Genomic DNA, 27,999 nt, shown 5'->3' with positions numbered 1-27,999 from the left:
ACAAACAAACAAATGATAGACAGACAGACAGAGAGATAACTGCTGTGAAATTCAAAACTGGCACATTCCAATCACAGTCATGCGCAGGTCTTTAGACAAATTTTGCTTATGCTTTCACACATACACACTCATTGTTCCATATCCATCCTAAATAAGAATCACCATTTTTGGATTTCTGTAGGCTCTGTTCCTGATGGAAGCATACCCTGGAAATGAGCTGCCACTCAGGTACAAAGAGGTGCCACTCAGGTTCTTCGGCACAACAGAGGGCACTTATTTTTCTTGGGACTTGCATCAAGAAATACACGGTCACGTGCATCCCCAGTGGCTCTTTTATAGTTGCTGAATTAGAATCATAAAGTGACTGAATAACAAACAGACTCTTGGCTTTCATTCCTTGATTATTATTTGAGAGAAAATATTTCTAAAAACCAATCATCTGACTGAATTTAGCATTTGGAGTATTATTTAAGCAATAACACACATAATATATGGTCTGCACTGTGAGCTGTGGACTCACCAGTACAGCAAATCATCATGAGTGCTTGTAACTGTACTGCAGCACCAGGAGTGCCTGATAGATGTAACATTTGCATTTATTACTGAGAGACTCCAGATTTTGTACCTCCTCCTTTACTACCTCCTCGACCTCCTGGTGACCCCTTAGATGTGTGGAGAATCGCGGCATGTACATCCCCCCGGCTCCCACACTACACTGCCCTGGCAAGGACTGGGACAAGTCATGGTGCCGGCCTTCCCACAAAGCTCACAATCTCCTCAGCAGCCTGGTCAGTCAACAGAGACGGGTGGGAAGAACCGTGGTGGGAGCACAAGGAATCAGAGGAGGATGACAACGGTAGGTGGAATCAGGAAATAAGGGAGGCGCTTGAGGAGGACAAGAAGGCACTCAGCTGCCTCCCTATTTCTACAGAGTCAACATCCAAAACCTGCCATCACTGGCACCCATGCTGCGTCCCCTACTGCTGACTTTCCCTCAGCATTTCGCCCCTTTCCCCTCACAGAAATAAAGCAGAAATAAAGTAGATTTCTGCTTTACTCTTTATTTTGCTTTCCACTTCAACTAACAAAATTGGATTTGGAAGGCACTTCAGACAGTATGCTTCAAACCATTAATATAAAATCTGGTCTCAGCATGGTGATCAGCACAGCCTTGACAAGCATCAGAGACATGTAATCACAAAAGAAATTCTTCTAATGAGTAGCGCCATACCTTGTTTTAACTTTTGTTCATGGTCATGTTTTTGTAAAAAAAAAACCTTTACAGTGTTTTGAGATACAAATGAGGGGCCAGTGGCACAGTGGATAATGCGTCTATGGATCCGAAAATTCTAGGTTCAAGTCCTGGCTGGCTCAATTCTTTTTTTTTCTTAGGGCAGTGGTGGCCCAGCAGGTAAGGAAACGTGCCAATAATCAGATGGTTGCTGGTTCGAATCATGAACCGCCAAGGTGCCAATGAAGTCCCACACACTGCTCCCCAGGCGCCTTTCATGGCTGCCCACTGCTCACTAGTGCTGCACGATTAATTTAATCGCAATCGTAATCGCGATGTCAGTCTGTGCGATTACATGAACGCAAAAAGCTGCGATTTAAATGATTAGTACATGGATTGGATCGGCAACATATCCGATCCATTCTCTCATTCTCTCAAAATTTGCGAGCTGACTGAAGTCTCACTTCAGTCGGATGTGACGTGTTTGGTCACATGACTTTCGTTTCTGAAAACATATGGTTAGACGCCGCATGACGCGCTGCATCGTACATCAACGTCGCTGCCATATTGTGATAGGCTCTGCTGTGGCGTGAAGCATATACATGTCTATGGAGAGAAGTGCATAAAAATGCCTCACACTTGTGCTGCTTGGGGCTGTACAAAACGCTGTACACTCAAAACCAGATCCCGGGGGATTACATTTCATAGGTAAGGCTGGACAATTGTTTTGAATATATTTGGTCATTATAAAATCCTGTTTTATAAGTCTTAACCTTAGCTAAGCTAGGCTTAGCTAGCGAAGCTATGCATTCCTGTGTTCAAGTCAGCCTCCAAACAACGTTTTGGCTAAACGTAGGCATTAACTATTTAGACTGTTCTTAGCTATTTAGTTAACTTTTCTCAAACTTTCACCTCAGTTTACAAATCTTAACCTTAGCTAAGATAGCAAAACTATGCATCCATGTGTTCAAGTCAGCCTCCAAACAACGTTTTGGTTAAATGTAAGAACTATAATAACGGGATTTTATAATGGCCAAATATAATCAAAACAGTTGTTTAGCTCTACCAGGGTTTGTCATTCGACAGTAATGTAAGTTTTTTTGTGATTTATTTAATTTAGTAGAATATAGTATTTTGAATATTTGTATATTTGTATTCAGGTTATAAGTCGTTTGTATATTTCACTTTGAAATTAAACATTTCACTATTAGTATGCGACTTTTCATTGATATACAAGCAAGTGTCCTTTATCATAACGCAATCGCATATCGCAAAATTGATCTCAATAATCGCAATATGTCTTTTTCCCCAAATCGTGCAGCCCTACTGCTCACTAAGGATGATGGGTTAAAATCAAGGGCACATTTCATTGTGTGCACCGTGTGCTATGCTGTGTTTAACAATGACATTCACTTCACTTTTTCACTTTCAAATGACAGAGGAGACATGGATGAGATGAGGTCCTCAGCTAAATTGTGCGATGCCATCATATTGTCTACTGGTTTCGGAATGGAGTTATTTGGTTACTTTAAGAATCTCAAACTGCATATTGTTTCATCATTTAACATAAGATGACATGAAATTAATCAGTAAAATATATTTTTCTCCCAGTTCTATCTTCCATACATCAATACTAGATACCAGTGTTTCAATAATCACCAAAGGCCGGATAACCATCTTCCCTTGTATCAATCTTTGGTCATACCCCTAGTCAAAATAAAGCACACAAAAAGACACACTGCATAAAAATTCTAAGCAGTTTTACAGTTAACAAGTAAAGTATACAACACATACAATCTTTTGCAGTGCATTCAGGTACAAATTCTGACCCAGACAGGAAAGTCTCTTCCTGACACTTCTCTCACATACCTGTCCTCTCATACCCTTTCTCTTCCTGACACCTGTTTAATTCCAGGGGGAACACTTCCACCCCTCAAGGGGGTAGGGAGGTCTACCTCACCCAGCCCCAGGGATACCAGATCCAGAGCGACAGCATTCCAGCCCTAAAATTAGATCCTGTGTCCTGTTAGCCATGCTGGAGGCAGCCAATTTGAAGTTGGTCCCCAACACAGGGTGGTGAGTTGTAAACACAATAGAATGGCAAACAATATTATACTAAACCAGTGTTTAAGTAATTTGTTTCATTTGGATGGTAACGTTTGATGAAGTTTATTAAACTCTCAAGTTGTTGTGTTTACTCAGGTGTCTGACTGCTCATTAAAATGTCAGTAACTTTAGAACAGTGTCAGACGAAACTACTAAATGTATATATTATTGCTATACGGGGTCAGCTCGGTTGCCAGGTACACAGATGAGATCTGCACCTCACCGCCTAGCCCCACTTCCACAGTCCCGTCTGTTTCAGAAGTCCCAACACCGGCACCACAAAACCTGGACCAGTGTCCCACCACCCTGTCAGTCACAGCTGAGTTGCCAGTGTCACAGCCGCTTGCTTGTGGAAGGTGCATGAATGGCCTTCATGAGCAAAGCCTGTTTTACTTTATTTTACTTAGCAGACGCTTTTATCCAAAGCGACTTACAAGATGAAGACACCAGCAATTCTCATTCGGTTTCTATAGATTTTGAGTTACAAAACTATGAGCCCTGATAAGGCCTAACTTGTCAGGAAAAGAACATGCTAGGGAATTGTTAAGTGCTAGACAATTTTTTTTGTGCAGTTTTCATTTAATTTTATTTAAATAAGATTCTGGATAAAATGACATTATCAACCCCCAGAGACTGCAGCTTCACAGAGAGCCTCTCTCAGGAAAATGTAAACCTGTGTGGGCAAGACATCACCTTAAAGAAGATTTGACACTGGGTCTGCAGAGGCATGTGTGTTTGCATCAGCAAACCAGCCAGCAGCAGAGTTTACATAAACTGAGCCATCAGTTCAGTCACATACAGGAGCCGAATGAAAGTTTACATGAATGCTCAAGAACATTTTTCAGGCATTACTCCATCTCCAGAATAGTACTGCACACCTTCAGAAGGCAGCTTCACACTATGCAGACCCATAAAAGGCACTCGACTCAGCAGGAGACCCAGAAGCAGCGCCTCCCCAACCCTCAACTTTAATGCTCACTATGAATCACTGGATGGATTTTGGACAGGCATGGGTGGATGGTGATTCTCCACTTTGATAAATAACTGATCCTGGCTGCTGATGGTGGCATAGCAAATAGAGTGGCTGCTGAAAGGCTGTTTGAGGAGAGGCTCAGCCCATTAGTGCTGTGATAATGGACTGATGAGTAGAGAGGATGAGGTCAGCAGCTGACGAATCAGATCGAACAACAGACAGCTGTCAGACCGAATTAGGTATAACTGATCCAGGTAGATGGTGGCACAGCGGATAGCAACATGGCCTCACACATTCAAGGTTGTGAGTTTGAATCCTGGCTTTTAGTTTGGTTGTATGTATATTTGTATTTAAGACTGTAGGTATTGTGACTAAAAATAAATTCAATAAAATGAGTTGATGAAAGTGTTTTCATGAGGTCTGGTGTTCTCACTTGTGATCATGTCCCAACTGCTGCATGTCCAGTCTGTGTGAAATAATCCCCTAAACTAACTTAGATCAGCACCATAGACAGCAGCTACCAAAGAATATGAAATAAATGTAGTCAAATGATGGTAGGGCATTAAGGTTAACCTCTTGACATAGTTAATAAGTGTTTCTGTGTAATATGTGTTATATTGACGCTAACTGTTTCCTGCAGATCTGATAAATCTGATAAAAGCATTACAGGTTTCCACTGTACCATGTTGCAAATGCGATATTGCAAGTCCGTTTGCAAAAGCATATTGCAAGATAAGGCTGTCCCAAAATATTCAACACAGACTCAATTTCTACTTGTACCTATTTGCCTCTACAATAAAATCTTTTTACAGATGCAGGAGCAGACATTTGTAACTTGCACTGCAGGGCCTTGCAAATAAACCGGGTGTGCTAGTTAACTATGTGGCGCAGTCAAAGTTAAGAATAGACATGCTGTAAATCAGACAAGTTTTGCCCCATGGCAGGCATCCAAGACAAGCCAAAGCTGTCACATACCCCACCAACTGGGTGCAGCCACAACCTCTTGGGAAGACACTGAAGTTATGAACAAGCAACAGACAGACAGACAGGCCTATTCCCAGGATAGGTCCAACATGTGATCCATCTATATTGTATTTTTTACTATTTCTAAGCTAAATCTGGATAAACATTTGAAAACTGGCTCTGTGGAAATCACTGAAATGGTGAAATGGTCCAACCTGAGGTTTTCCTATATTTTGCGAGGTCATTTGGTGACTATTAAGATACAAGAACACACACAGTGCTGAGCTATACTGTCAGCAGGATGGTGCAAGGGATACATACAGAGTGAACTGGTGTCAGCAACTCAGAGTGCGTGTGTGTGAAAGAAAACAGGTGCCTAATGCATTTGTAGAAGTATGTGTGTGGTCAAACGATGACTCGGGCATCTGAGTATGTTCTCTGCCCAGTAGGGACTAATTTCCTCTCAATCCACCCATGCCACTCAAGCCTCCCAATATGACAGCATTACTTCCTTAACCAGTTTACACCAATCCCATTTTATGGCACAGATGCTCAGATGAAGTATGTTCCTTTCTCATTTTACAGCTAAACCTGAGCTTGAAAAAACAATAATGCCTGAATTTTTGATGGAAGCAAAAGGTGTATTGAGTAAGGTTTACCAAATATTATTAACAATATCATTATTTTTGAGTTATTACACATATGCTGTTTCAACATTGAATCATGCTATAATATACAAAAATGAAATATACAAAACTTCAAGATCTTAAATATTTTAATAAACTGTTGAAAATGTGTAAGCATATCTGACATCCTGGTGCCAATTACCTGTGATTAAATGATCAGATGGGCAATGACAATGACTGGGCACGACTGGCCAAAGCATTGCCCAGCAATGCAATGCGGTAAACTAGAGTGAGTGCCACAGCACGTTTCTCCATCCCAGAACTGCTGTGCTGGAGCTCGTCAGAGGATGAGGATGACAGGGGACCTACCAACACATAGAGTGGTCAACTGAGGTTATGGCAATTCTGTGCCAGTGGAGTACCCTAATTTGCATTCAGCCAGTAATACTCCTGCATTCAGGAGTATTAGACCTAAGGCTTGGTTGCAGATGCTTGGCCATAGAAACCCATTCCATGAAGCACTCTAAGCACTGTTCTCAATCTAATCTTAAAGTGACAAAAAGTTTAGAGGTCTGAAGCTTTTGACTCTGCAGCACTGTGTGCTCTGTGATTTTACGTGGCCTACCAGTTTATGGCTCTGTTGCTATGATTCCCAATTGCTTCCAGTTTGTTATACTACCAGTTGGAATATTTACTAGCAAGGACAATTCACAAATGCACTTACTACACAAACACCTATCACAGTACCACACTGGAGTTCCTGAAACTAAGTAATTTTTTTATACGTTTGTAGAAGCAGTCTGCATGTCTAGGATTGGAGGGATGTCCCAATATTTTTGCAGATGTGGTGTATGTCCTTCACCATGACAAAGCTATTTATTTATTTATTGATTTAATGGTGTATGTATGATGGTTATTCTAAAAAAGTTTTTTTCTTATTTTTCTCTCCTTTACTTCACCGCAAAGAAATCATCAGCAGAATCAGCAATGGGACAACGGGACCAGCAGTCCAAGAACAGATCACAGAACCATACAAACAAGTTGTTAAGGTTGACAGAACCCAACCATCAACCTTAACACTAGCCGAATGGCTCCACCTTAGCTTCGCTCACCCTTCCTCACCCCAGGGCAAGAACATCATGACACCAGTGCTAATTACATTCAAGTTTGTAATTTTTCCATAAAACTGAAACAGCAGTGGCTGGCTAAGCCAGTAAGGAAACGGAAGTTAATTGGAAGGTTGCCTGTTCAAATCCCAAACCGCAAAGTTGCCACTGAGCAAAGCACTATCCCCACACACTGCTCCCTTTGGCTGCCAATTGCTCACTAAGGGTGATGGGTTAAAAGCAGAGAACATATTTTTTTGTGTGCACCATGTGCTGTGCTGTGTTTCACAATGACAATCAATTTCATACAGTGGTTCTCAAATAAAAGTTCACCATAATTTGATATTTGTCTGGATCCACACAGCAATGTTATCTTCTAGTTAAACATTTTAATTTTCTTAATCAAATCACATCATAATCTATTTTCTGTGATTCCATTTCCTGCAGGAAAATGCAGTTTCCTCCATTTCCTCTTTGTTCTGTCTCTTTCTGGCCTCCTTTTGCATTCCAAATTAGAGCTCTCTTGTTCACTGATGCTAGCAGAGATCAGCGCCTCATAGAAAGGACAGCACAAAAAATTTAAATATGAGCAGAGGTAGAGGAAAGATACAAGGTCATATGAGCCATAATTACTGTACATTACTCATAAAAATGTCATCTTGGATTAGAAATCCAGTCTTTATTCCAGATGATATTCTGTTTTTATTTTCCAGGACATGAACATTTCAATTTCACTTTTTCACTTTAACACATTAATATGAGTTCCCCTAGCCAGTATATGGTCCTGCAGTGGCAAGAAATTGTGATAGGTGTAAAGAGTGCTTTGGCCATTCTATTTCACCGTTCAGAGAGCAGCAGCTCAGATGGACAGATCTGGAATTTGTCCCTTTATGTCGTCAAAAGAGGATTTATTTTTCGGTATAAACGCCGACACGACATCCTGGGGAAATCTCATTGTGGTCTGGCTCAATGTGGCTGTAATTCTGCACCAAGGCTGAATTTTAGAAAGAGACTTGTGATACAGTGCATTAGGGGACCCTTAAGACCTATATTAAAGCAAAAAATAAATTATAATGTCACAGGACCTTTAATATAGTGATAAATTCAATGTGAGATATACAAATTTACCACACCCAATTTAGTTAAGTGACGCCTAAGCTTGACTTTTACTATCCTGGGCCCAGTATAGGTGAAATAAGATCTTTTTTTTTGGCTGATGTATGTCCGATTCAGATATTACAACTGATGGCAATTGGCTGTTTCATTAAGTTGGTGCTTTTTCCAGTTCACATATCATGTCAGAAACAAAAAACGTATCTTGCGGCAAATGCATGTTGAGTGGCGAGTTGGACATTTGTCTACTGTCATGTGATATTTGTGTGAGAGAAAATTACAAAGGTATTTAAAAAAATTATGCATTTAATAACAATATTTTATAACAGTATAATGTAATAAGCAAAATGCAACAAATTAAGACAACACAATTCTGCAGCAAATCAAACCATGCAAATTCTTAAGTAACACAACAAAGGTATGGTAAACATTTTAACATTTGTTTATGTAGTGCAAATAACATTTTTTTACAGTCAGGCATTGCAAGAAGCATTCCACTTCATTTTGTATCCTTTTATGACTGTATGTGACAAATAAAATCTGAATTTGAATTTAATAGACTGGCTGAATATGAATTGCCTTGTGAGAACTTTAAACATTTTTATACACAAATAATTGTGTCTTATGCTGTTAAATTAATGGTCTATTAACATGGGCAGCACTGATTGCTACTTAACACATTAACATTACTGTTTTATTAGTAGCCAAACCTCCTAGCTGTCATGATAAATGATAATATGAGACAGCTAATGTTGCTATCAGCTAACTGCTAAGAGTTAAATGGTAAATGAAAATCTGTGCACTGGCCAGGTTAACATTTCCTACTTTTTTTCTTTAATAACAGTGGCTGTGATGGCCCCTAACAGCATCACTTTCCATGCTCTGCCATTCACCTATTCTGTTGCTGGTGACTTGAGAAAAACCAGTAGAAAAAACAGTTCTACAAGAACTAGGGGTTTGGCTTTCCAAAACCTATAAACAAATGAACAGTAGTGGCAAGATAACTTGGGAAATTATTTCAATTACAAAAAAAAATTAAATAACTAATTACATTTGATTACTTATATGAATTAATATTCTTAACTGTTAACCAGTGAACAGTTACGAATTTTGAAATGTTGCAATCTGATAGTGTTTACCTGACATAGCAGTACTAAATACTGACTATTGCCAAACTCCTTTCAATACATAAACAATTTAATCAATTTAATAAAGATAATATAATAACAGTCACCACAAGGTCAGACTTCAGGCCTCATTTTACTGTAAGATCATACAGTTATAAATCAAATATTTAACATTCAAAGGCAGTGAAAAATGTGAGGAACCTTATGGTTGGTTGAAGGTCCTTTGCCTATCTCACCTCCGTCCTGGTAAATCCAACATATTTCTCCTGAATACCGCCATCCTCGCAGTGTCACAGTAAAAAAAAATGATATGGTTGAATTAAATCTTGATAATCAACCTCTCCCCAGTTTCAGCGATGCTTCAATGCTTTGTTTCTATTGGTGGTGTGACAATGCATCACAGCGTGCAAAGGTCAAAGTTCAACAAAATGGATATTTGACCACGGTTAGGGTTAGAAGCTATATATGCCAATTTTACGGATTTTTGCAGTGTGTTTCTTTATTTAGATTTTTCTGACATGTCTGACACCCTGGGAAGTTGGGCTTTCGTAGTTTTTGCGCAGCATTTTTAAATGGCGCTCCTAAGTAAAGCCTCGCCCTGCATATAAGACTTTGAATTTGAGGAAGCAAAAAAATCTTTCTCTCCCCACGCTTGAATGAAAATGATACATTTTTGCTCTTTTGGCTTTGTGTTAAATGTTTACAAGAAACGATTAGCTGCATGCTGAAAAATGCACATATTGTGATATTCTACAGTTCACAGAAAATGTAAAAACATAGCTGAAATAAAAGATTCTGTGATCAGCGTCATGTTTCACAATTTCACTCTGCCAAGCAGTTATTCAAAGTACCCAGCTGTACAGCGTCATCTACAGGAGCGGAGGTAGTTGTCACATGCTAATTCTCATCTCTGCCTAACTCACTAAAAAAAGTGCTCAACAGCATCACCTGGTGGACTAAATTTGTATACAGAAATATTAATATTTGATGAATATTTGATTGATACAAAATCAACAAATGTTGCAATATATTGCTGTAACCATATTTTCACCCCTAATCTATTTTGTATTAAATATTACAAGTAATTATTAGTAAGTAACTGTAATTTACACCTTTTCCTGCAGTAATGTAATGGATTACATTTATTTTATTTGTAATTAAATTCCATAACACCTTCACATGTAACCACACAAATGAATGGTCTCCTACAAGCAAACGTCTACAGAGGGAAAACATAAGAAGAAATTAAGCAAGGAGTCATGGGATCCATGTATAGGACTCCAGAGCTTATTTGGCACAAAGTGCACATATCTACAAACTTCCAAACTTCTCTGCAGTACCAAAGCTTATTATTGATGCTAATGATAATAGCAAGATTGTTGTTGGCCAGCCTGAGATTGGAAAGCTCATTTATAGCCATCATTGCTCACCACCTTAGGAATGCAGAAATCTTAGAGCTGGTCAGTCCAGTCCAACCCCCATCTGGGACCACGGCAGCAGGCTTTTTATATCCCATGTTTTCAACATGGTCCGGATCCTAGCCCACACCCTAAAGGAGTGGAGAAGCCCCCCCAACATTGTATCTCATTTGTGACCATTACCAGCAACAAATACCTGATGCTGAACTAAAATTCACAAAATCTTATATATATATAAATACGTAATCAGAGTAATATGTCAATCCCTGAAATGTTTCTGGGAGGATGTAAGTAACTTAGTAGGTATCACACTTGCCTATGAACCACAAAGTCACAAGTTCAAACCTGTCCCTGAGCAAGACAGTGAACCCTGATTATCTCCAGGGGGGTTGTCCATGTAAGTACTGATTGTAATTACCTCTCGATAAGGGCATCTGATAAATGCTATTAAAATGGCAAATGTCAAATCATATTTCAAAGTATGATAGATTTATAGTTGTATTACGTAATATTGATTTCGTGTAATATGCTCCGGCCCAGCACTGAGGTCGGGACTGGGCATCTGCCAGACTGACCCATGCCACAACCCCCATTCCCATGACAGAAGGAGAGGGGATCCCAGCTTGCAATGACACCTTATCCCTAATGTCAACTTCTCCCATAATCCACCACGTCTTTACATGGAGACACGTCAGTCGACTGTATTATTGTCTGAATGTACAATGACTACGCAATGCAATGTTTCGTGTAGTTTATATATTTCAGTTCGACACCGTTTGACAACTCGTGCATGCAACGGTTCGATCTATCGTGCTTGAAGCATGTGGGGAAAGCCCATGCTCACCCGCACGAGGTTGCTGACAGCAGCCTGCACCACGGCCACGGGTCCGGACAGGTCCGGTATCGCTTTGCCGTCAACTTCACCCTCCTCGTGCATGATGACCAGGTGCGAGATCTGCTGAGCCACGGGCTCCAGGATACTCTCTATCGTTTTCGTGTGGAAAACCGGCATCTTGAGAACTCGGCAAACCCTCCGAACAACAGGGGAAAAAAAACAAACGCCCGCTGTTCCTTCTCGCTACTTTCGCGAAGGAACGTTCGGCTTTCTCTCCGCAGCGCGTTGCTGGGAGCTGGTCTGTAGGTCGGCGACTGACCATCAACCCGATCCGCCACAGAAACCGAATCCCCGACAACTCACCAATCAGAGACCTGCCTGCTTCTGCCTCTCGCGATCCCATTGGTCCGCATGGGCGCTCCGCGCAAGTACCCGCCCACGCTCCGGCTCCAGCGTGCGCAGGGGCGCCAGGTCGTTCCTGCATGACGTCATGCATTCTGGCGACCAAAGAAGGAGCGCGCGGGAAGCGACGCGAAGCGGCGAGGATGCGGAGCACCGACTGAGGTTGAAAAAGTTACCGAAAACCGCGCAGTCGTAGCTGCTGCAACAAAGCGATGAGAGATGAACTGACCAGACGCGCATCGCCTTGCCTAGACTGCGCGGTGGTACCACATGCTGAGCCACATTAAATTTACAGCATTTAGAAAATGTCCTTATCCAGAGTCAGTAGTTACAGGACAGTCAGCCTGGAGACATTCAGGGTCAATTGTCTTGCTCAGAGACACAATGGTAAGTGGGGGTTGAACCTGTGATGGGGTCACAGCAAGTGTGTCACCCATTAGGCCACTGAATGGGAAGGGGTTTATTTTGTAATCTTGGTTCACATGCTTTTCTCACATTTAAATGTACAACATAATAGGTCAGATCAAAAATTATTGTTTGACACTGTTGCTTAAATGTTCAACGTAGCTCCACATTTTCCTCATAACATAAAAAAACAAATCATTGAGAGAGAGAGAAATATAGAAAAATATTTACACCAGCAAATGAATCATAATCTATTCCAAAGTATTCTAGAATATCCAATGTTTAATATGAACCCATATTTAAGTTTATTTAGTGTAATTCGTTTGTTTGCTGTAATTGTTTACTGTTTTGACCAGAGGGCCATACCATGGGGACCACTCTGAAACTGTATCCAGCAGGAGTGTATTTTTATAAGACTCCTGTGCCAGAGTTCACTCAGGGCTATATGAAGAACAGTGCATGGAATACAACCAAGTAATCAAGTCAAAGTTTTCTGGAGCTGCTGTATTTGTTCCTTTAAGTATCTCAGTGGAGGATGCCCAGATAGTATGGTTCATATTGTCTTCAAAGGTCCTTATTATGCATTAATAAGGTGGATTGATTTATGTTGATTGCATGATTATGTGTACCCTCATAGTCAAATGTTATTATAATTGACATTCAAGCAGTTCAATTTCTCATTGTATTCTCAAACAAATCGACAATTGGACAAATCGTGGAATCTGTTTAGGAATCAAAATGTATTCTGAAGTGCTATAGGTGCTTGCCAAGCCTTGTTTTCAAGCTCACGTTAGTCATGTTTTTTTTTTTCACTATTTATCATGCAAGCTGTTGACTTTCAGGAACTGATATTCGGATGCTGTTGTGGCTCTGGGTCTTTCCTATAAGAGTTTTCCCTAGTTTCTGAATGCCTTTTGATGTTGAACTACACCTTGACTTCTGTGTAGGAAAAAACAACTTTTTCTTTTAACCCAAAACCACAAACAGTTTGGGCTTTACAGCAACTACAGATGACAGCCCTTAAATTTGGTCACAAGGAACTAACTGGTCACATGGACGTTTACACATTTACAGCATTTATCAGACACTCTTATCCAGAGCGACTTACAATCAGTAGTTACAGGGACAGTCCCCCCGGAGCAACTTAGGGTTAAGGGTCTTGCTCAGGGACACAATGGTAGTAAGTGGGATTTAAACCTGGGTCTTATGGTTCATAGGCGAGTGTGTTACCCACTAGGCTGGAGAAAAAACATGGATGAAATCTTGGGAAGGAGTAATTCCAAGAGGGACCCTTGCAATGGGCATCAAGAACTTGCAATGGGTATCAGTGCAGTGTTACTGTTAACACTGGGTTAACAAGAGTCATGCATAGAGGAAAGGCAAAAATAAGTTTACGCCGCACCCCGTATCCTGCATTCTTTGCATTGGTTTCTGTGCACATGCTCAAACATTAATGGAACATCTACGAATATGGATGCAATACCGGGGTAATTTTATAGGGTCAGTGTTGTGAGATCTGCACTCAACCGATGACGATTTTAAGATACATGTATTCATTCATTTATTTGGTTTGCGGAATTGACACTGACGCTGGTAGTGTGTAAGGAGTACACACTACAGATTATGATGCACAGTACGGACGCAAGTAATCGGCACAAACGTTAACAAAGCAACTGTCTGAATCCTGCACACTGACAGGCAGGCAGTCCACAACTGCAAAGCTTTATATGAGAAATACTTACTCCCAGGTGTGACCTTCAGTATTTCAAGTACCAGCAGGGAGCAGAAATACCTAAACTTTTAATTGTAGCTAGAATACCCATAGTAACTGGTAGTACCATCTTCATCGATGGTAACTTGAAAGCACGTTGTAAGTCGCTCTGGATAAGGGTGTCTGCCAAATGCCGTAAATGTACCAACTTTCAAGGATGCTTGATCCCCATTGCTGAGAAACAGCTTCAAATTTTTAACCCATTTCATATTCCCTGAAAAATGTGTTTTGTATATTTCTGAAAAGTACTCAATTTTTCAGTTTTGGGTAACATTACATTTTATTAACCTTGGAGAGTTCACTTATACTATTTATACTATTTCAAGCTATTCATTGGACCTCAGCTGCTTGAATTTCAATTAAACACTGGATAAACTGGGGTGTTCTATAATTTTAAATATAATTCTATATTTTTTTATTTTTGGGGAATAAATGGATCTTTCAGAATTTAATGTAGATAAAATGTGTCTTTTGCATGTTATCTTTAGGTGCTAGTTGTAGGAATGGGGGTGTGATTGCTGCCAAGAAGGTTTGAGAAAGAGCACGCCAGAGAATAAACAAAATGACTGCCTTTTCACCTAATAAGGGAGTGCAGGCACCGGACAAGGCTCTGAGAGGATGAGTGCTCATGTAAACTGTTTATGGCTAGTGAGATGCTAGCATTTCACCATTTAAGAGCACAATCTAAGTCTTCCAGAAGCTTCAGAGAACTACTCATTGGTTACACTTATAAAAAAAATGTCTGAATTTGTTGATGTGGAAGTGATTTACTGTAACTAAACATTTACTAGAAACTGTTGTTTATGAAGATGAATGGGAAGGAACCACAATTTTCTCTATATTACATAATCTGTAGTGCCCAGCTCCCAGTGATTCTTCTTGTGAAGGTAACCAGGGTGTGTCATTGTGTTTTACTGAACTTGAAGACTTTCACAAGTTCCTTTATCATTTTTTAAATCCTGAATAAAAGGATTTTGCTCTAAAGAAATTCTTTCTTTCTATAACATTTCTAATAATTGGTTGCTAGTTTCTGATAAAACGTTCACTCTCTCAGTTCACAGAGGTATAAAAGCAGTGAAAAGGAAATGTTAATGGCTTAAAACAGTGGGTGTGCAACAGTAATAACCATTTTAAGAGTGGTGATTGTTAAATCCTGTTATTACAAAACATGTTTTAACACAAAATCTACATTTCCCACTGGATTTCATGAAAGTCTTCAGTTTGGACACAACTAATCTGAGAAACAGTCTCAAACAGAAGTGGAATCCATGAATATCATATTGCTGAGTATAGACATGACCTGCATAGACAATATGGAAACTGTTACTGAATCTAATCATTGCATGTATATGCATTGGCTATGTACCTACATTGCTTAAAAAAACAGGTATAACCCCATTCTACTGAACAGGTTAGGCTTGAATAGTTTATCTTATATCTAAGTGGTCAATACACTTTTTTGAATATCAATGGTGAATATTCTAGAAAAGCATTGTTCAACTATGGATTAGCCGTAGTTTCCATTCTAGGACCTATTGTGGCCTAGCGGCTATTAGGAGGCAGACTCATAATTCCAAAGTTGTGGGATCAAATCCCGAACTACCAAGGTGCCACTGAGTTCCCCTTGAGCAAGGTACCGTTACTACACACTACTCCCCGGGTGCCTTTCATGGCTGGTCACTAAAGTTGATGAGTTGAATGCAGATGACACATTTTGTTGTGTACACCTCATGCTGTGCTGTAGAATTTCACAATGGCAATCACTTCACTTTCACTTACATAGGTAAGCATTTGGAAACATTATCTGCAAGCATAATACTGACTTTCACTGTTATGCAACTGTTCATCTCCACCAGATGAGGAGAATAAAATGAATTAAATAAATGTCCAGAATGCACTGCTTATTGGATGTCTGGCGTTATCTCTCAGTAAATTCAAATTTAAGTTGAAAATACCACTCCAAGAATCCTAAACTGGAACAAGAATATTTGAACACATCACTCCGATTCTGTCTTCACTCCATTGGCAACCTTGTAAAATTTTGTAAGACTCTGTCATACAGTCATCACTCTAGCAAGAATATATAACAAAACTAAATTTTTGTTATATATATATACAGGGTGACTCTGTTATATACCCAATCCAAGTTGTATGTGCTAAATCTGCAAATTCTATGGTTGCAAAAACTACGGCCAGCGTATTATATGCTAACTCAGGCTCTTTAATGAGGTAGCGGATTGTGATCAGATTAGAAGTTACAGAAAAAGGTCACACCACCTAAATAAATGTCAAAATGGTGGAATCTCAAAGAATTTAATCTATGTCCAATTTAGTGTGATACAGAGGTTATCATTATAAATTACTGTAATACCGCCTCCTTCCAGTTATATGAGGTTGGTGTACGTAGCTGCATACATCATCGTTTAATGCTACAAATTCATTTAGTTTTATCCAAGGTTCGGTCAAACACAGCACATCAAACCACTGATCTGTTATAATGTCATTAACAATACGTGGTTTAAGTGTGAGAGATCAAACATTCAATAGTCTCTTTATTATATATAAGAGGTGCTGGCAGTACATTCAGTAGAACATTCAGTATACTGTGGGTAACGTCTCTAATGTGCGATGTCTGTCTGCTGCCTGGTCTCTGCTCTGGTGGGGAAATTAAGATTTGCTCACTAAGACTATTTCTTGCATCGACTACAGAGTACTCAAAAAGGTCACCATAACCGCCACCTTGGACACCGTCTCTAATGTTGTGATCTACAGTTGGATTCGACATAATTTTTATGTCAAATTATAATGTGCATAATAATAGTTAACAGTTTCAGTTCAGTTTCAGCTAATTTAATGTGCCTAAAACAATTTTTAAAAATTATGCTCACTCATAAACAAGGCTATTGACAAATGTAATGTGCCTAAAATATATTTTTAATTAGGATAATTGATAAACAATTACACATAATACATAGCTTTTTGTCGACAATGACATCAGCTTTGGAGAATTCTTGTCAATTTCTGCCGCAAAACTTTGCCACGTATGATTGAGGTTATGTTTAGAATTGATCTGAATGTTATCATTAAGGCGTTCATGTAATAGTTCATATGTCACGTTTGTATTTTTCTCACACGGTGGTCCTGAATATTTACAGAGACCAAAGCAAAGGTTTTGCAGTCCCTTGAAGAGACACCATACATCCCGATTAACCCAAAGTCAATCCTGTTTTCTGGCATACTGTGAGAAGTATGTATTATACATTTACATTTACATTTACGGCATTTATGAGACGCCCTTATCCAGAGCAACTTACAATCAGTAGTTACAGGGACAGTCTTCCTGGAGCAACTTAGGGTTAAGTGTCTTGCTCCGGGACACAATGGTAGTAAGTGAGATTTGAACCTGGGTCTTCTGGTTCATAGGCAAGCATGTTACTAACTAGGCTACTACCACCCTAGTGGGTAACAAGAATCTGCTTTAGTAATATGCTGCTATAAAACCTGTTTTTTAATATATTTTTTTTCCCACACCAAAAATAAACTCTTTTATTAAAAAGATAAAACCAAATGAATTAGAAGGGAACCAGCCTTTTTGAATATAATACATTGATTGATATAAAATAAATACATTTGAACATTATAAAACTATATTCTAAAATACAATACTTATTTTCATTCATATTAATTAATAAAAACATCACACTCAAATATGTAACAGTATTTTCAGGGATAATTTGAGCAAACTTGAATACTGTGGTGAGAGGACAAGTGCCTTGCAATATATATGTCTATAGGATGTCATTCTCATACATTTCATTATCTTATTATTATTGTTCCATTTAACTGGACACAAAGATTACTCCAGGATACCAGTGAAGATGAAAGTATGTCTCCTGCAGAAAAATGGACATCTGCTTTTAAGATGGCACAAATGAAACAAACCACAGTAAACAAACGTAGTCCAGATCTGTGCTACTCCTCACCTACACTTCATTTCTGTGGGTACATGGAGCCAAGCGTGTAAGAGGGTAGTCCTGTTTTATCAGCAATCCACTTGTTGTAGTTGCTAACACGTGTGTAGTACCCAGGCTTATTTTCTTCTGCACAGGCTTCTCCAAAACTGATGATGCCAAAAATGAATATGCGATCCTGCACCTCACATACCAGGGGCCCTCCAGAGTCACCCTGTGTATGCACGAAAGAAAAATTCATAGGGTACATTAACAAAAACAAGTGGCAACCCAAAGGGTAGGACAGTAAAATCAACATGTATCTGAATGAACAAAATGAAGTTATAAAAAGCAAAGAAATGTAGCTTTCCTGGTGCTAAATAAAGACAATTCAAATTGCAAATGTCACTAGTTATTGAATTTACATTTACAGCATTTAGCAGCATTCAGGGTATAGTGCCTTGCTCAGGGACACAATGGTAGTAAGTTGGGTTTTAACCTTTGACTTTGCAGTTCTGGTTGATAGATCAGTGTGTTACCCACTAGGCTACAACCAGCCCACAATTTAAGTGCTTCCAAGACTTAATCCGATGATGGCCATGGTCCTGAGGCCGTTTTATGTAGGCTGTGGGCTCTATTTTCAACCTGCTGCTAGCACTATGCACTAGGTGTGCACCACAAAACATATTTTAATCACACAGTGCACTGCATATTCTTAATTATGTAATTATGTAGCAAGAGGTTAGTCAGAGTAAGCAGGTTCTTTATTGTTGGCACAGGGTGGCTGGAGCAAGCAGAGTCCTTTACTTAGGAATAATCCAACGGAGTCAAGTGGCACTATATATCAGTCTGTGTGCACCCTGCAAGCTGGTGGCTGGAGTTGTGACACCTTTGTCTATGCTCTGTCCAGCCTATTTGAGTGAAGAAAGACTTGCGCAGACAAACTTAAATAACTATGTGCTTTTGTGGTTGTATGTCCTTTACATGTTACTGCCTTAGATGATGAGGTGCCTTGTGTTTTGCACTTGGGCATATCTTAAATAGGGCCTTGTAGGGCCTTAAATAGGGCCAGGCTTAGAGGATCACTAAAAATGAAACAGATAATGACACCAAGCATGTAGTTCTTCTCTCCGTTTCTCTACCTTGCAATGTCTAACTTAACACAGTGAAATGTGGCCCTTTGAATCAATAAAAACTGTTTGGCTTAAAAATATCTGTTGGGGAATAAGCCATGGAACACCAGGGAACTGAAAGTGGGGAACACCGAATTAGAGGAGGTTCTGTGTGTCTGGCTGTGTTTTTGCGTCCTGTCCCTTTTAGGTTGACTTTGTGGGAGGAGTTGAGGCCTACCAGCTCCATCTGCCATTGGTCACCTCAACCTATTTAAAGAGACTTCAGAGACTTCCCCAGGGTCTGCTAGGCCCTTATGCTTTCGGGAGGTCCCCAGGGTCCACAGAGATCTGCATGGAGCTCCGTTGGGGATCTCATTCGTGTGTCTTGTTGCTTTGTGTGATAGGTCCCTTTGTTGTTAGCCTGTTAGCTGTTAGCCTGTTATGTGCCCTTTTTGTTGACTTGTGCACGTTTTGAGATATCCCTGTTGTCATCCCATCCCTTCCTTTAGACTGTTTTGATGTTTATTAGCTGTCCTGAGTCCGCTTTTTATTGTACCTGTTAGCTCACTGTGAATAAAAGCACTGTTTGTATCGTTTGTTTGGTTGCATGTGTAACAGTGGACCTCCTCCTCTCCACACCCTTGTTGCGTTTCTGAGACCCCTAGACTTAGGAACGTGACACTATTCAAATTTGTATATAACAAAAGAAATAGATGAAACCTGGGTTACTGTGGATCTTGAGGTTACCTGGCAAGCATCAGTTTTCCAGTTCAGGCTGGCAGCACACATCATGTTCTTTGTGAAGCTGCTACCATCAGGCTGTGCCTCCTTACATTTTTTGTCAGGCAACAGCAAGACTTGCCCCTCTTTCAGAAACTGACTGTAGGTACCTGCAAACACAGACCAACACTCTACACACTTAACAGAAGAAACAACACTGCAAAAAGTCCTAAAATAAAGAGGCACCCTTTTTATGTTTCAGACATCAGAATAAACTGTAACTCATGTAGTTTAAGTATCAAAGGTTTTGCAGTCCCTTTGCGGACCAAATATATAGTGTAGTGACAGGAAACAAAGAACAGATGAGGCCAGTCACACATAGTGGTGGCACCATTATCTGGCTATGGGGGTGCAGTAGTCAATCTACAAACTATCATTTACTGGATTGGAATTAGGCCGATAACTTCAGAAATCTGTCTATTCATTTCCAGTCAGTAATAATTTGTGTGATTAGCCACACAATTTTCCTAGTTTCCTAGGAAATAACTGTACTTTTCTCATATTGTGGTGGTATTTTGTACCAAATCAATCCGATTTTTGTAACAACCACTAACACAATTGCAATCCAAACACAGAATTTTAGGTTTTTAGATTTATTGATGTTGTTGAAATATTGAATTGAGTGATCATACCAGTGTGGTCTCTTCCATAGCCAGCGATGTAACATGGGAAACCAGAGGGCAGTGTGGACTGGGCTGGCGGAAGGCACACGGTCCTTGAAAACTGTGTTCTCGCCACACACTGACCACCCTTACCAGCAATGTTTATCAGAGCTGCAGAGAAATTAATGTGGTTAAATCACCCTGACCTTCAGACACAGAGCTCAGTCCTGCTCTTTCAAAAATTGGGAGCAACCTGTAATGGACCCACTGGCTCACTGGTGGTCATTTACCAATGTCATTGTTGAAGTCTCTCCCTGTTTCGATGTAGTCTTCATGAAGAATAAGGTTTTTCACATGAAACTCTTGCTCCCTGCTCCAATCCGTCTCATTGATGGCATTCTTCCCCAGATAGACAGAGAGTCGAACAATGTTTCGTTTGTTTCTGTGAAGAGAAATACAGAAGAGAATGAGAAGAGGAGGACAGACAACAACAGAAGAAAAAAAAACAAAAACGTACATGTCTGTAAAGCAATGGGCCGCAGTGAGGACCCAACAGGGGCTGATGAGAGTCCCTCCACAACGGAAATGTCCCCGGTAGAAGATAGAAGTTATCCACGGCTGAATCTCCACTGTGGTCAGACTCCCCCCAACGACTTTAAATTCCTTCTGTGTTCTCATCCTCTCCCCACATGTTCTATCTGTGGGAATAAATAGCACCTTATAATGCAATTCCCTAAAACAGATGTTGGTGTTTAGTGTGTGCACCCTGCAGGTTGGTGTCTGCAGTTGTGATGCATTTGTGTTTGTTAGGCCTGCCTTTTTGTATGAAGAGTGTCATGAGTGTAAGTGAAAACTGCATAGGAGACAAATTTAAGGACCATGGAAGTTATCATGTCAAACAAAGCAGATTTTATTTAAGCATTTCAATGGGTGAACTAAAAATGACAAGTTTCATCAACAAAACCTGATGACCTGTGAATCCCAGCTTGTAGCAAAAAATAAATATATAAAAGCCTTGTGCAATTCTATGAATGAAAAGAGAAATACTACGGCATAACTATTATTTAATTTATATGGTGCTTATGAAAATTGGGTTATAGCTTTAAAATATCTGACATTGACTCACCGGTGTCTGTTGATTGCTGTGGTCGTGGAGCTGTGTAATAAACAAAGAAACGAAAAAATTAACCAAAGATTTAACCAAATAAACCAAAGTTCTGTCTTCCACAGGAGCTGCTAATCCAGTTTTACACTGCAGTCATTGAGTCTGTCCTGTGCTCCTCCATCAGTATTGTATGGAACAGCCATTAAATAAGACAGGAACACAGACAGTCTCCCCTGCCCTCCATCCAGGACCTGTCTTTCTCAAGAACCAGGAAAATGCCAGGGACGATCCCCATAGATCCTCACACCCTGGACACAGACATTTTGACCTGCTGCCAGCCAACACAGAGACAGTTTCTTTCCCCTCGCCATCACCCTCCTTAATAGCTGAACTGTCACACTGCTAAACACCTACAGCATTGCAACTGCACTTTTTGTACACTTGTTTTATTTCTGTGATTTTTGTGAATAAGCATATACGATTTGTTTATAATAATTTGACTTACATTACATTGACATACATTGACAATATACAAAACTATCACAAGATAGCAAAAACTTTTATATGAACATGAGCTACATAATGTGCTACTAATGGAATTGGATGGTTTTATAAATGTTGTGTTGCTTTTTTGAGCAATTTTACACCTACTGGGGTTGAAGCTGCTGCAGGTTGGGATTTCACAGAATTCTCGCTTTATGCCATAAATCCCACGGCGCACCCAGCACCATGGTCTGTGGCTGCCATTGGGGTTCCTGTGAGAAACAGCCAAATGCACACACACACGTAGATAAACTGTAAACTAGGCCACTGAGGGTTAAACCATTTTCTGACTCACGAGGCGGTGATTGGGCTAGCAGGTTAGGAAACGGACCCATAATCGGAAGGTTGTCGGTTCGAATCCCGAACCGCCAAGGGACCACTGAGGTGTCACTGAGCAAAGTACCATCATCATACACTGCTCCCCGGGCTGGGGAAGCCTCCCCATTGCTGCCCACAGCTCACTAAGGGTGATGGGTTAAATGCAGAGGACACATTTTGTTGTGTGCACAGTGGGCTGTGCATGCTGTGCTTCACAATGACAATTACTTCACTTTCAGTTTAGAACAAAGAACAACGTCAGGATAGGTTTAAGTTATGTAAGTATAAAAATTCCCTAGAAACACGGCTCTGTGAATGTGTGGTGAAGAATGAAACCAAAATAAAACACTGCACACAGATTAGACAAATGTACCCCATATAAATCATGCATCACAAAAAGTCTACCTGCAATAATTGTGTTTCTCAACCATTCCGGTCTGCCAGAGCATATCAGCATCAGCCCAGTTTATGCATTTGCGTCCTCTGGCTGTCTTAGACATTGTTCCTCTGTAGTCAATGCCATCACCCCTCAAACACTCTTCTTTGGAAAACAAGAGCCATGAAGAGGTGAGAAAGACCTTATTAAATACTGGCATATAGAGGAAAATTTTCAGAGACAGAAACAAATGTACCTGAGGTTAAATGAACTTTCCTGGGCCACCTTCTAAACCAGACCTAGAGGGACCAGAACAAGAATTTTCTTTATTCCTTTTACTAATTTTTGAAGAAACTAAATGCTGTATGCTATATTTCTATTCAGGAACACTTCATTCAATTGGGGAAAAAACACATCCAAAAAAGCAGTTGTACGGTATATATGGAAGACAATTTGAATACTACTGAGAAACAGTGACATGTACAATGAAACGTCAGAGTGAGTCAGACCAAAAATATTCATTGTTGGAAGGCAACATCTATAAACTCTCCTCACCGTTTCAGACTTGATGATGTGTGCCACAATCAGGGTTACTACAAACATGAAGTTAATCTTGTACCACTGCAAAAAATAGGGGAAAATGGAACACAAACAAAAGTTAATCCTTCGTCATCTCCTGGAATCTGAACACACTTTTCAAGTAGTTTTCCTATTTATATTTTTTTAGTTATCAGGCATCCTCATAATCCTCATTATTCCAAGCGTTATTCCAATCCTCATAATCCGTGTTATTTGGATCTACATCTGCCTGTTCTCTATTTGCAGCTGCTGGAGAAATAGGTAATACAAAAAAACCTTGTCATATTGTGGACTAAATGTACATTTCTTAGGACTAATGAAAATATTTTTAAAACTTTTTAAAAAGTGTGAATAGGATAGGAGTGTCTGATAAAAGCCATAAATGTTAATGTAGTCTAGTCTAGATACTAGTCTTTTGAACTCAAAAGGGCAAACATAGTTGGAAACATTTAGTTACCATGAAGTTACCATCATCTACCCTTTCAGACTGTAAATTCTACAAGAAAGGTTTTACAAACACATGGTCCTCAAGTTAGCAAGATAAGATAAGGAAAGGTCTTTACCATGTTGTCTGTTGAAGCTGAAATTGTGCAGGCCAAGGAAAATGTGTCCTTTGAAAAACTGAATGAAGTCAGCCGATGCACTAATGAGACACCCTTTATATGGAAACCATTGCTTATTTTGTGTGACGTTTCATGCTGCAAAATATCATGGGGCGGCAGACTGACACCCACGCCATGGGAAAACTGGAACAAACTTCCTCTTCTTTGCTCACTAGGACATACACATTCACACACACAGGCACAGAGAATATGAAATACACTATGTGCAAAAAGCAAACCTACAGTTTCTATTGTTTTGTGGCTAACAATGCAAGTATAAACAAAAAGCAGATAAGAATTTCTAAAGCCTTTAAATGTATTAGGTACTTCCTTTACTTCCCTTGTTACTTCCTGTATTGCCATTGACCATGACAACAGACAGTGAGTCACCTCCGGGCAAAAAGATTGCAACTGTTGTTCAGCAGTGAATACATCTGCTACCAAAAGAGATTTTTGTTTTTAGGTACTCTATAAAAATGCAACACTGGCTAAACTTTAAAAAATAGAATTCATATTTTAGCATTGATGTAAAATAACCTGCTGTAACCTGGTCTATTTACATTACGTCAATGATATAATATTAGGTGTGACAGATTCATTAAATTTTTTTAAGTTTAGCCAGTGTTTTCTTTTTCAGTGTGTGTAAAGACAAGGAGTCATGGCCAACAGGTGTATCGTGTTGGTCATTTCCCTGACCTATACATTTCAATTAGGTCTGAATGGTTGTGCTTAAATACAGTGACCAGGAGAAGAAGCAGTGGTGTAAATCAGCTGTGGTGTACCCATTGCAGGTGCTGGTGGTGGAGTTTCAGATGCAGGTGCTGTCTGTTGTTTGGCGAAGGTCGCCTGCTAAATGTTGTAAATGTAAATCTCTTGCTTGGAACTTCCAAACGAAGCAGCTGTGTAGAAGCCTAAGATGACTATACTTCACCTTCCCGGGTGAAAGAACTCACAGGACCAAAATCAAGATCAGTCTAATTTCGTTATTCCATCCAAAATAGGAGATTCAGAGTAAAGGTGTTTGCTCCTCCTGCTACTGACTTGTGACTGGATAGCAGCAGCATTTTTAGTTTGTGTGTCATGGTTTAATATTGATATTATGCGGTATCAGGTATTTATCCTTCAAAAGAACTTCCTTGAAATAAATTCAATGAAATGCTAAAATTTCCTTTTTATTTATGCAGCAATATGCTATAGGTAGTGTTCTTCCATAAGAGCAGAAGAGCTATACACCAGTTTAGAAATAACTGTGACACAATTATTAACTTATTCATATATGTTTTTCATTGACATTATGTCTAGTTCAAATAAAAAACAAAACAAAAAAAACTCCCTACTCACTATTTGTAACCACTTATTCCTAAGCAGGGTCACTGCTGCTGGAGCCTTTTCCAGGAAAGTCGGTGAAGAGCAAAAAAAAGCATGACAAATTTCAACTCAATATTTTTACTCTATATTATTTTAACAATTAGCATTAATTTAAAATAGAAGTAACATAAACATTTAATACTCATTTGATGCAATATTCATGTTATTCAATATTCAATAGGAACATAACACTAAACAATATTACACCCTGATAGGATGGTTTTATTAATTCTACCAGTAGAACATTCCAGCAAATAGAGCCAGATTACCAGAAGCCAGTTGTGGTTGAAACTTCCCACTGTTAGTGCAGAACATCTAAAACATCCTTTGGGTTATTCTAAGGCAATTGAGTAATAAGCAATTTAGAAGCACACCACAAAGGCTCAAGGCCGCGATATAACTGAACTCCTCCACCTGAGGTTGTGTCTCACCTGTGACCTGGAGGGAGCAATCCACCCCTGAGGTGCAGAATCTCATCCCAGCTCCTGGCTGTAAACCGTTGAAGTGTGCATCAAAGGTTGTTGTCAGTTGGGGCCAACATCATGAATTAAACCAGACTCCATTTCATCCTTGGCTGTGTCTTGTTATTTTGTCCATGAAAACCAATAACAGGAGTGGTGACACATTGCATTGTGTGACAAAGTCTGATGACCACATTAAACAAACTTCACTTAATGTTGAGTATGCCATTGTAATATGATATTATACTTTTATAACTCCATTATACTTTTATAATCTCTGTTATGAATGTGAAGTTAACAGAAAGATTATGTGACACAAACCAAGGCTTAAAACTGGATGACTCATTTCCTTTCAACCCAAATAAGGTCTGAGTTCAGCACGCACTTCTGTATTTTTTATTATAAATCAGGAAACTGTCAAATAAAGCTGACACAATAATAATTGCAAGCATAGTCATTATTACATGTAAAAAGGAACTTAGACATTTTTTTACATTTTACAGCATTTATCAGACGCCCTTATCCAGAGCAACTTACAATCAGTAGTTACAGGGACAGTCCCCATGGAGCAACTTAGGGTTAAGTGTCTTGCTCAGGGACACAATGGCAGTAAGTGGGAATTGAACCTGGGTTTTCTGGTTCATAGGCCAGTGTGTTACCCACTAGGCTACTACCACCCCTTAGACCTACAGAAACTAATGAAAACCAAATTTTCAAACCTGCCCAACCCATTTTAGGATAAGTAAGTACTAACTTACTGCTTCCAATGCCACAAAGCACCCAAAAACCTCATAGAAAAAAGAGCTAAACCCACAGTAGCGCCCATTTATACTCAACAAAACAGCAGAAATATTAGGACCAACCGAAGTCAAGCATGATTCCTGTTATGTTTTGGTATCCCTGGACTCACCCAAGTGCTACCCATTCACATATATGCTGGCTCCTGATCACTCACAAGTGCCGCCTAGTAAGCTCAGGTAATCAGGACCCTTCAAATGACAACCTGCATTCCACAATGTTTGTCTTGTGTTGTATGTTTCTCACTCTTCCTCGAGCAAGAACCAGGGGTCCAATCCTACCCCAACATGCCACATGAATCCAAGTACCCCAGCAACTTCTTGGGCAAATTTATTAATTTACTTTAAAATCTGACAAGTTAACACCTGATTATCCCGAACCAAACCATAAAGGTATCCGACAAGTTATTCTTTGGATTTCAAACCAACCTATCTCCAATAACCTCCAACCTATTGAATGGCCCTACCTTTAGAGCATCTATGGTCTATAAGATGGGAAATTACATATCCATGACTTTTCATGTGTGTTGAATCCCCCACCTTATCTCCAAGCTGTGGCCTCCCCAAACAAAAAATAAGTATTACAAATGGCCTGAGGTGCCATGATGGGAAAGTCTTGTTGGGGTGGATGGGCACTGTATGCCTGTATTAGGGTTTCTTTCTGGGGTCCTTCTTCTCCCCAAGCTTCTGGACTCTACTCCGCTTCTCCTCCCTTGGCTTCTTCACTCTCTCTTTCCCTCTGTCTCTTTCTTATTTAATTAGGGTTTTTTCTGTAACATTGATATCTTATACAATATTTCCATGTAAAGGCAATAGTAATCTACCTATGTTAATAAATTAGAAACCGTTCATTCTTGTAACTTCTATTGTGCCATGCCTCTGTATAACCAGGTAAATGGGGCAGTGGTGGCCTAGCGGTTAAGGAAGCGCCCCCGTAATCAGAAGGTTGCCAGTTCGAATCCCGATCTACCAAGGTGCCACTGAGGTGCCACTGAACACCGTCCCCACACACTGCTCCCTGGGGATCTGTCATGGCTGCCCACTGCTCACTCAGGATGATGGGTTAAATAGGAAGGAAAAATTTCACTCCTTTGATTGCTTGCTTGGAGGCTCAAAAAGCTGAAAACACTATTGTTACACGTAAGACTCATCACCATATAAAAAGGTGGTTGCTGCCATGTAACAAAGGCAGAGTTGTCAGATTTACAAAAAATAGAGGACTTATACTGAAATATACCCATTTACTCTGAATTAATCAAACACAGCTAAAGACAATGCTCTCGACAATGTTCTCCTTGGGTCCTACTTGGGTCCTACATGCACATGGAAG

General features: G+C 39.8%; 2 protein-coding genes across 4 annotated transcripts in view; both read right to left on the bottom strand.

Annotated features, from left to right (window-relative positions):
- The window catches only part of LOC114784343 (vinculin), a 42,508-nt gene extending 30,833 nt beyond the window's left edge, over positions 1 to 11,675 (bottom strand). For both annotated transcript variants that reach the window (XM_028969658.1, XM_028969659.1), the window contains exon 1: positions 11,508 to 11,675. In XM_028969658.1, the coding sequence (XP_028825491.1) occupies positions 11,508 to 11,675 (168 nt within the window). The remainder of the gene's footprint in view (positions 1 to 11,507) is intronic.
- A 5,334-nt stretch (positions 11,676 to 17,009) lies between these two features.
- Positions 17,010 to 24,312, bottom strand: plaua (plasminogen activator, urokinase a). 2 transcript variants are annotated; one of them, XM_028969972.1, is made up of 12 exons: positions 24,005 to 24,312; positions 23,418 to 23,483; positions 23,119 to 23,161; positions 22,892 to 23,027; positions 22,277 to 22,380; positions 21,647 to 21,676; positions 21,038 to 21,218; positions 20,811 to 20,962; positions 20,551 to 20,691; positions 19,886 to 20,028; positions 18,060 to 18,261; positions 17,010 to 17,969 (listed from the first exon to the last, which is right to left on the bottom strand). In XM_028969972.1, the coding sequence occupies exons 1-11, from the start codon at positions 24,005 to 24,007 to the stop codon at positions 18,067 to 18,069; spliced, it is 1,194 nt and encodes a 397-aa protein (XP_028825805.1). In that variant the 5' UTR covers positions 24,008 to 24,312; the 3' UTR covers positions 17,010 to 17,969; positions 18,060 to 18,066. The 2 variants fall into 2 exon arrangements, with proteins under 2 accessions (XP_028825805.1, XP_028825804.1); XM_028969971.1 differs by having other exon boundaries at positions 17,011 to 18,261.
- Between the last annotated feature and the right edge of the window lie 3,687 nt (positions 24,313 to 27,999).

The sequence above is a fragment of the Denticeps clupeoides genome, chromosome 2 (assembly GCF_900700375.1).
Source record: "Denticeps clupeoides chromosome 2, fDenClu1.1, whole genome shotgun sequence".
Classification (NCBI taxonomy): domain Eukaryota; kingdom Metazoa; phylum Chordata; class Actinopteri; order Clupeiformes; family Denticipitidae; genus Denticeps; species Denticeps clupeoides.
The sequence above is the reverse complement of the archived record's forward strand: the minus strand, read 5'-3'. Positions and strand labels throughout refer to the sequence as shown.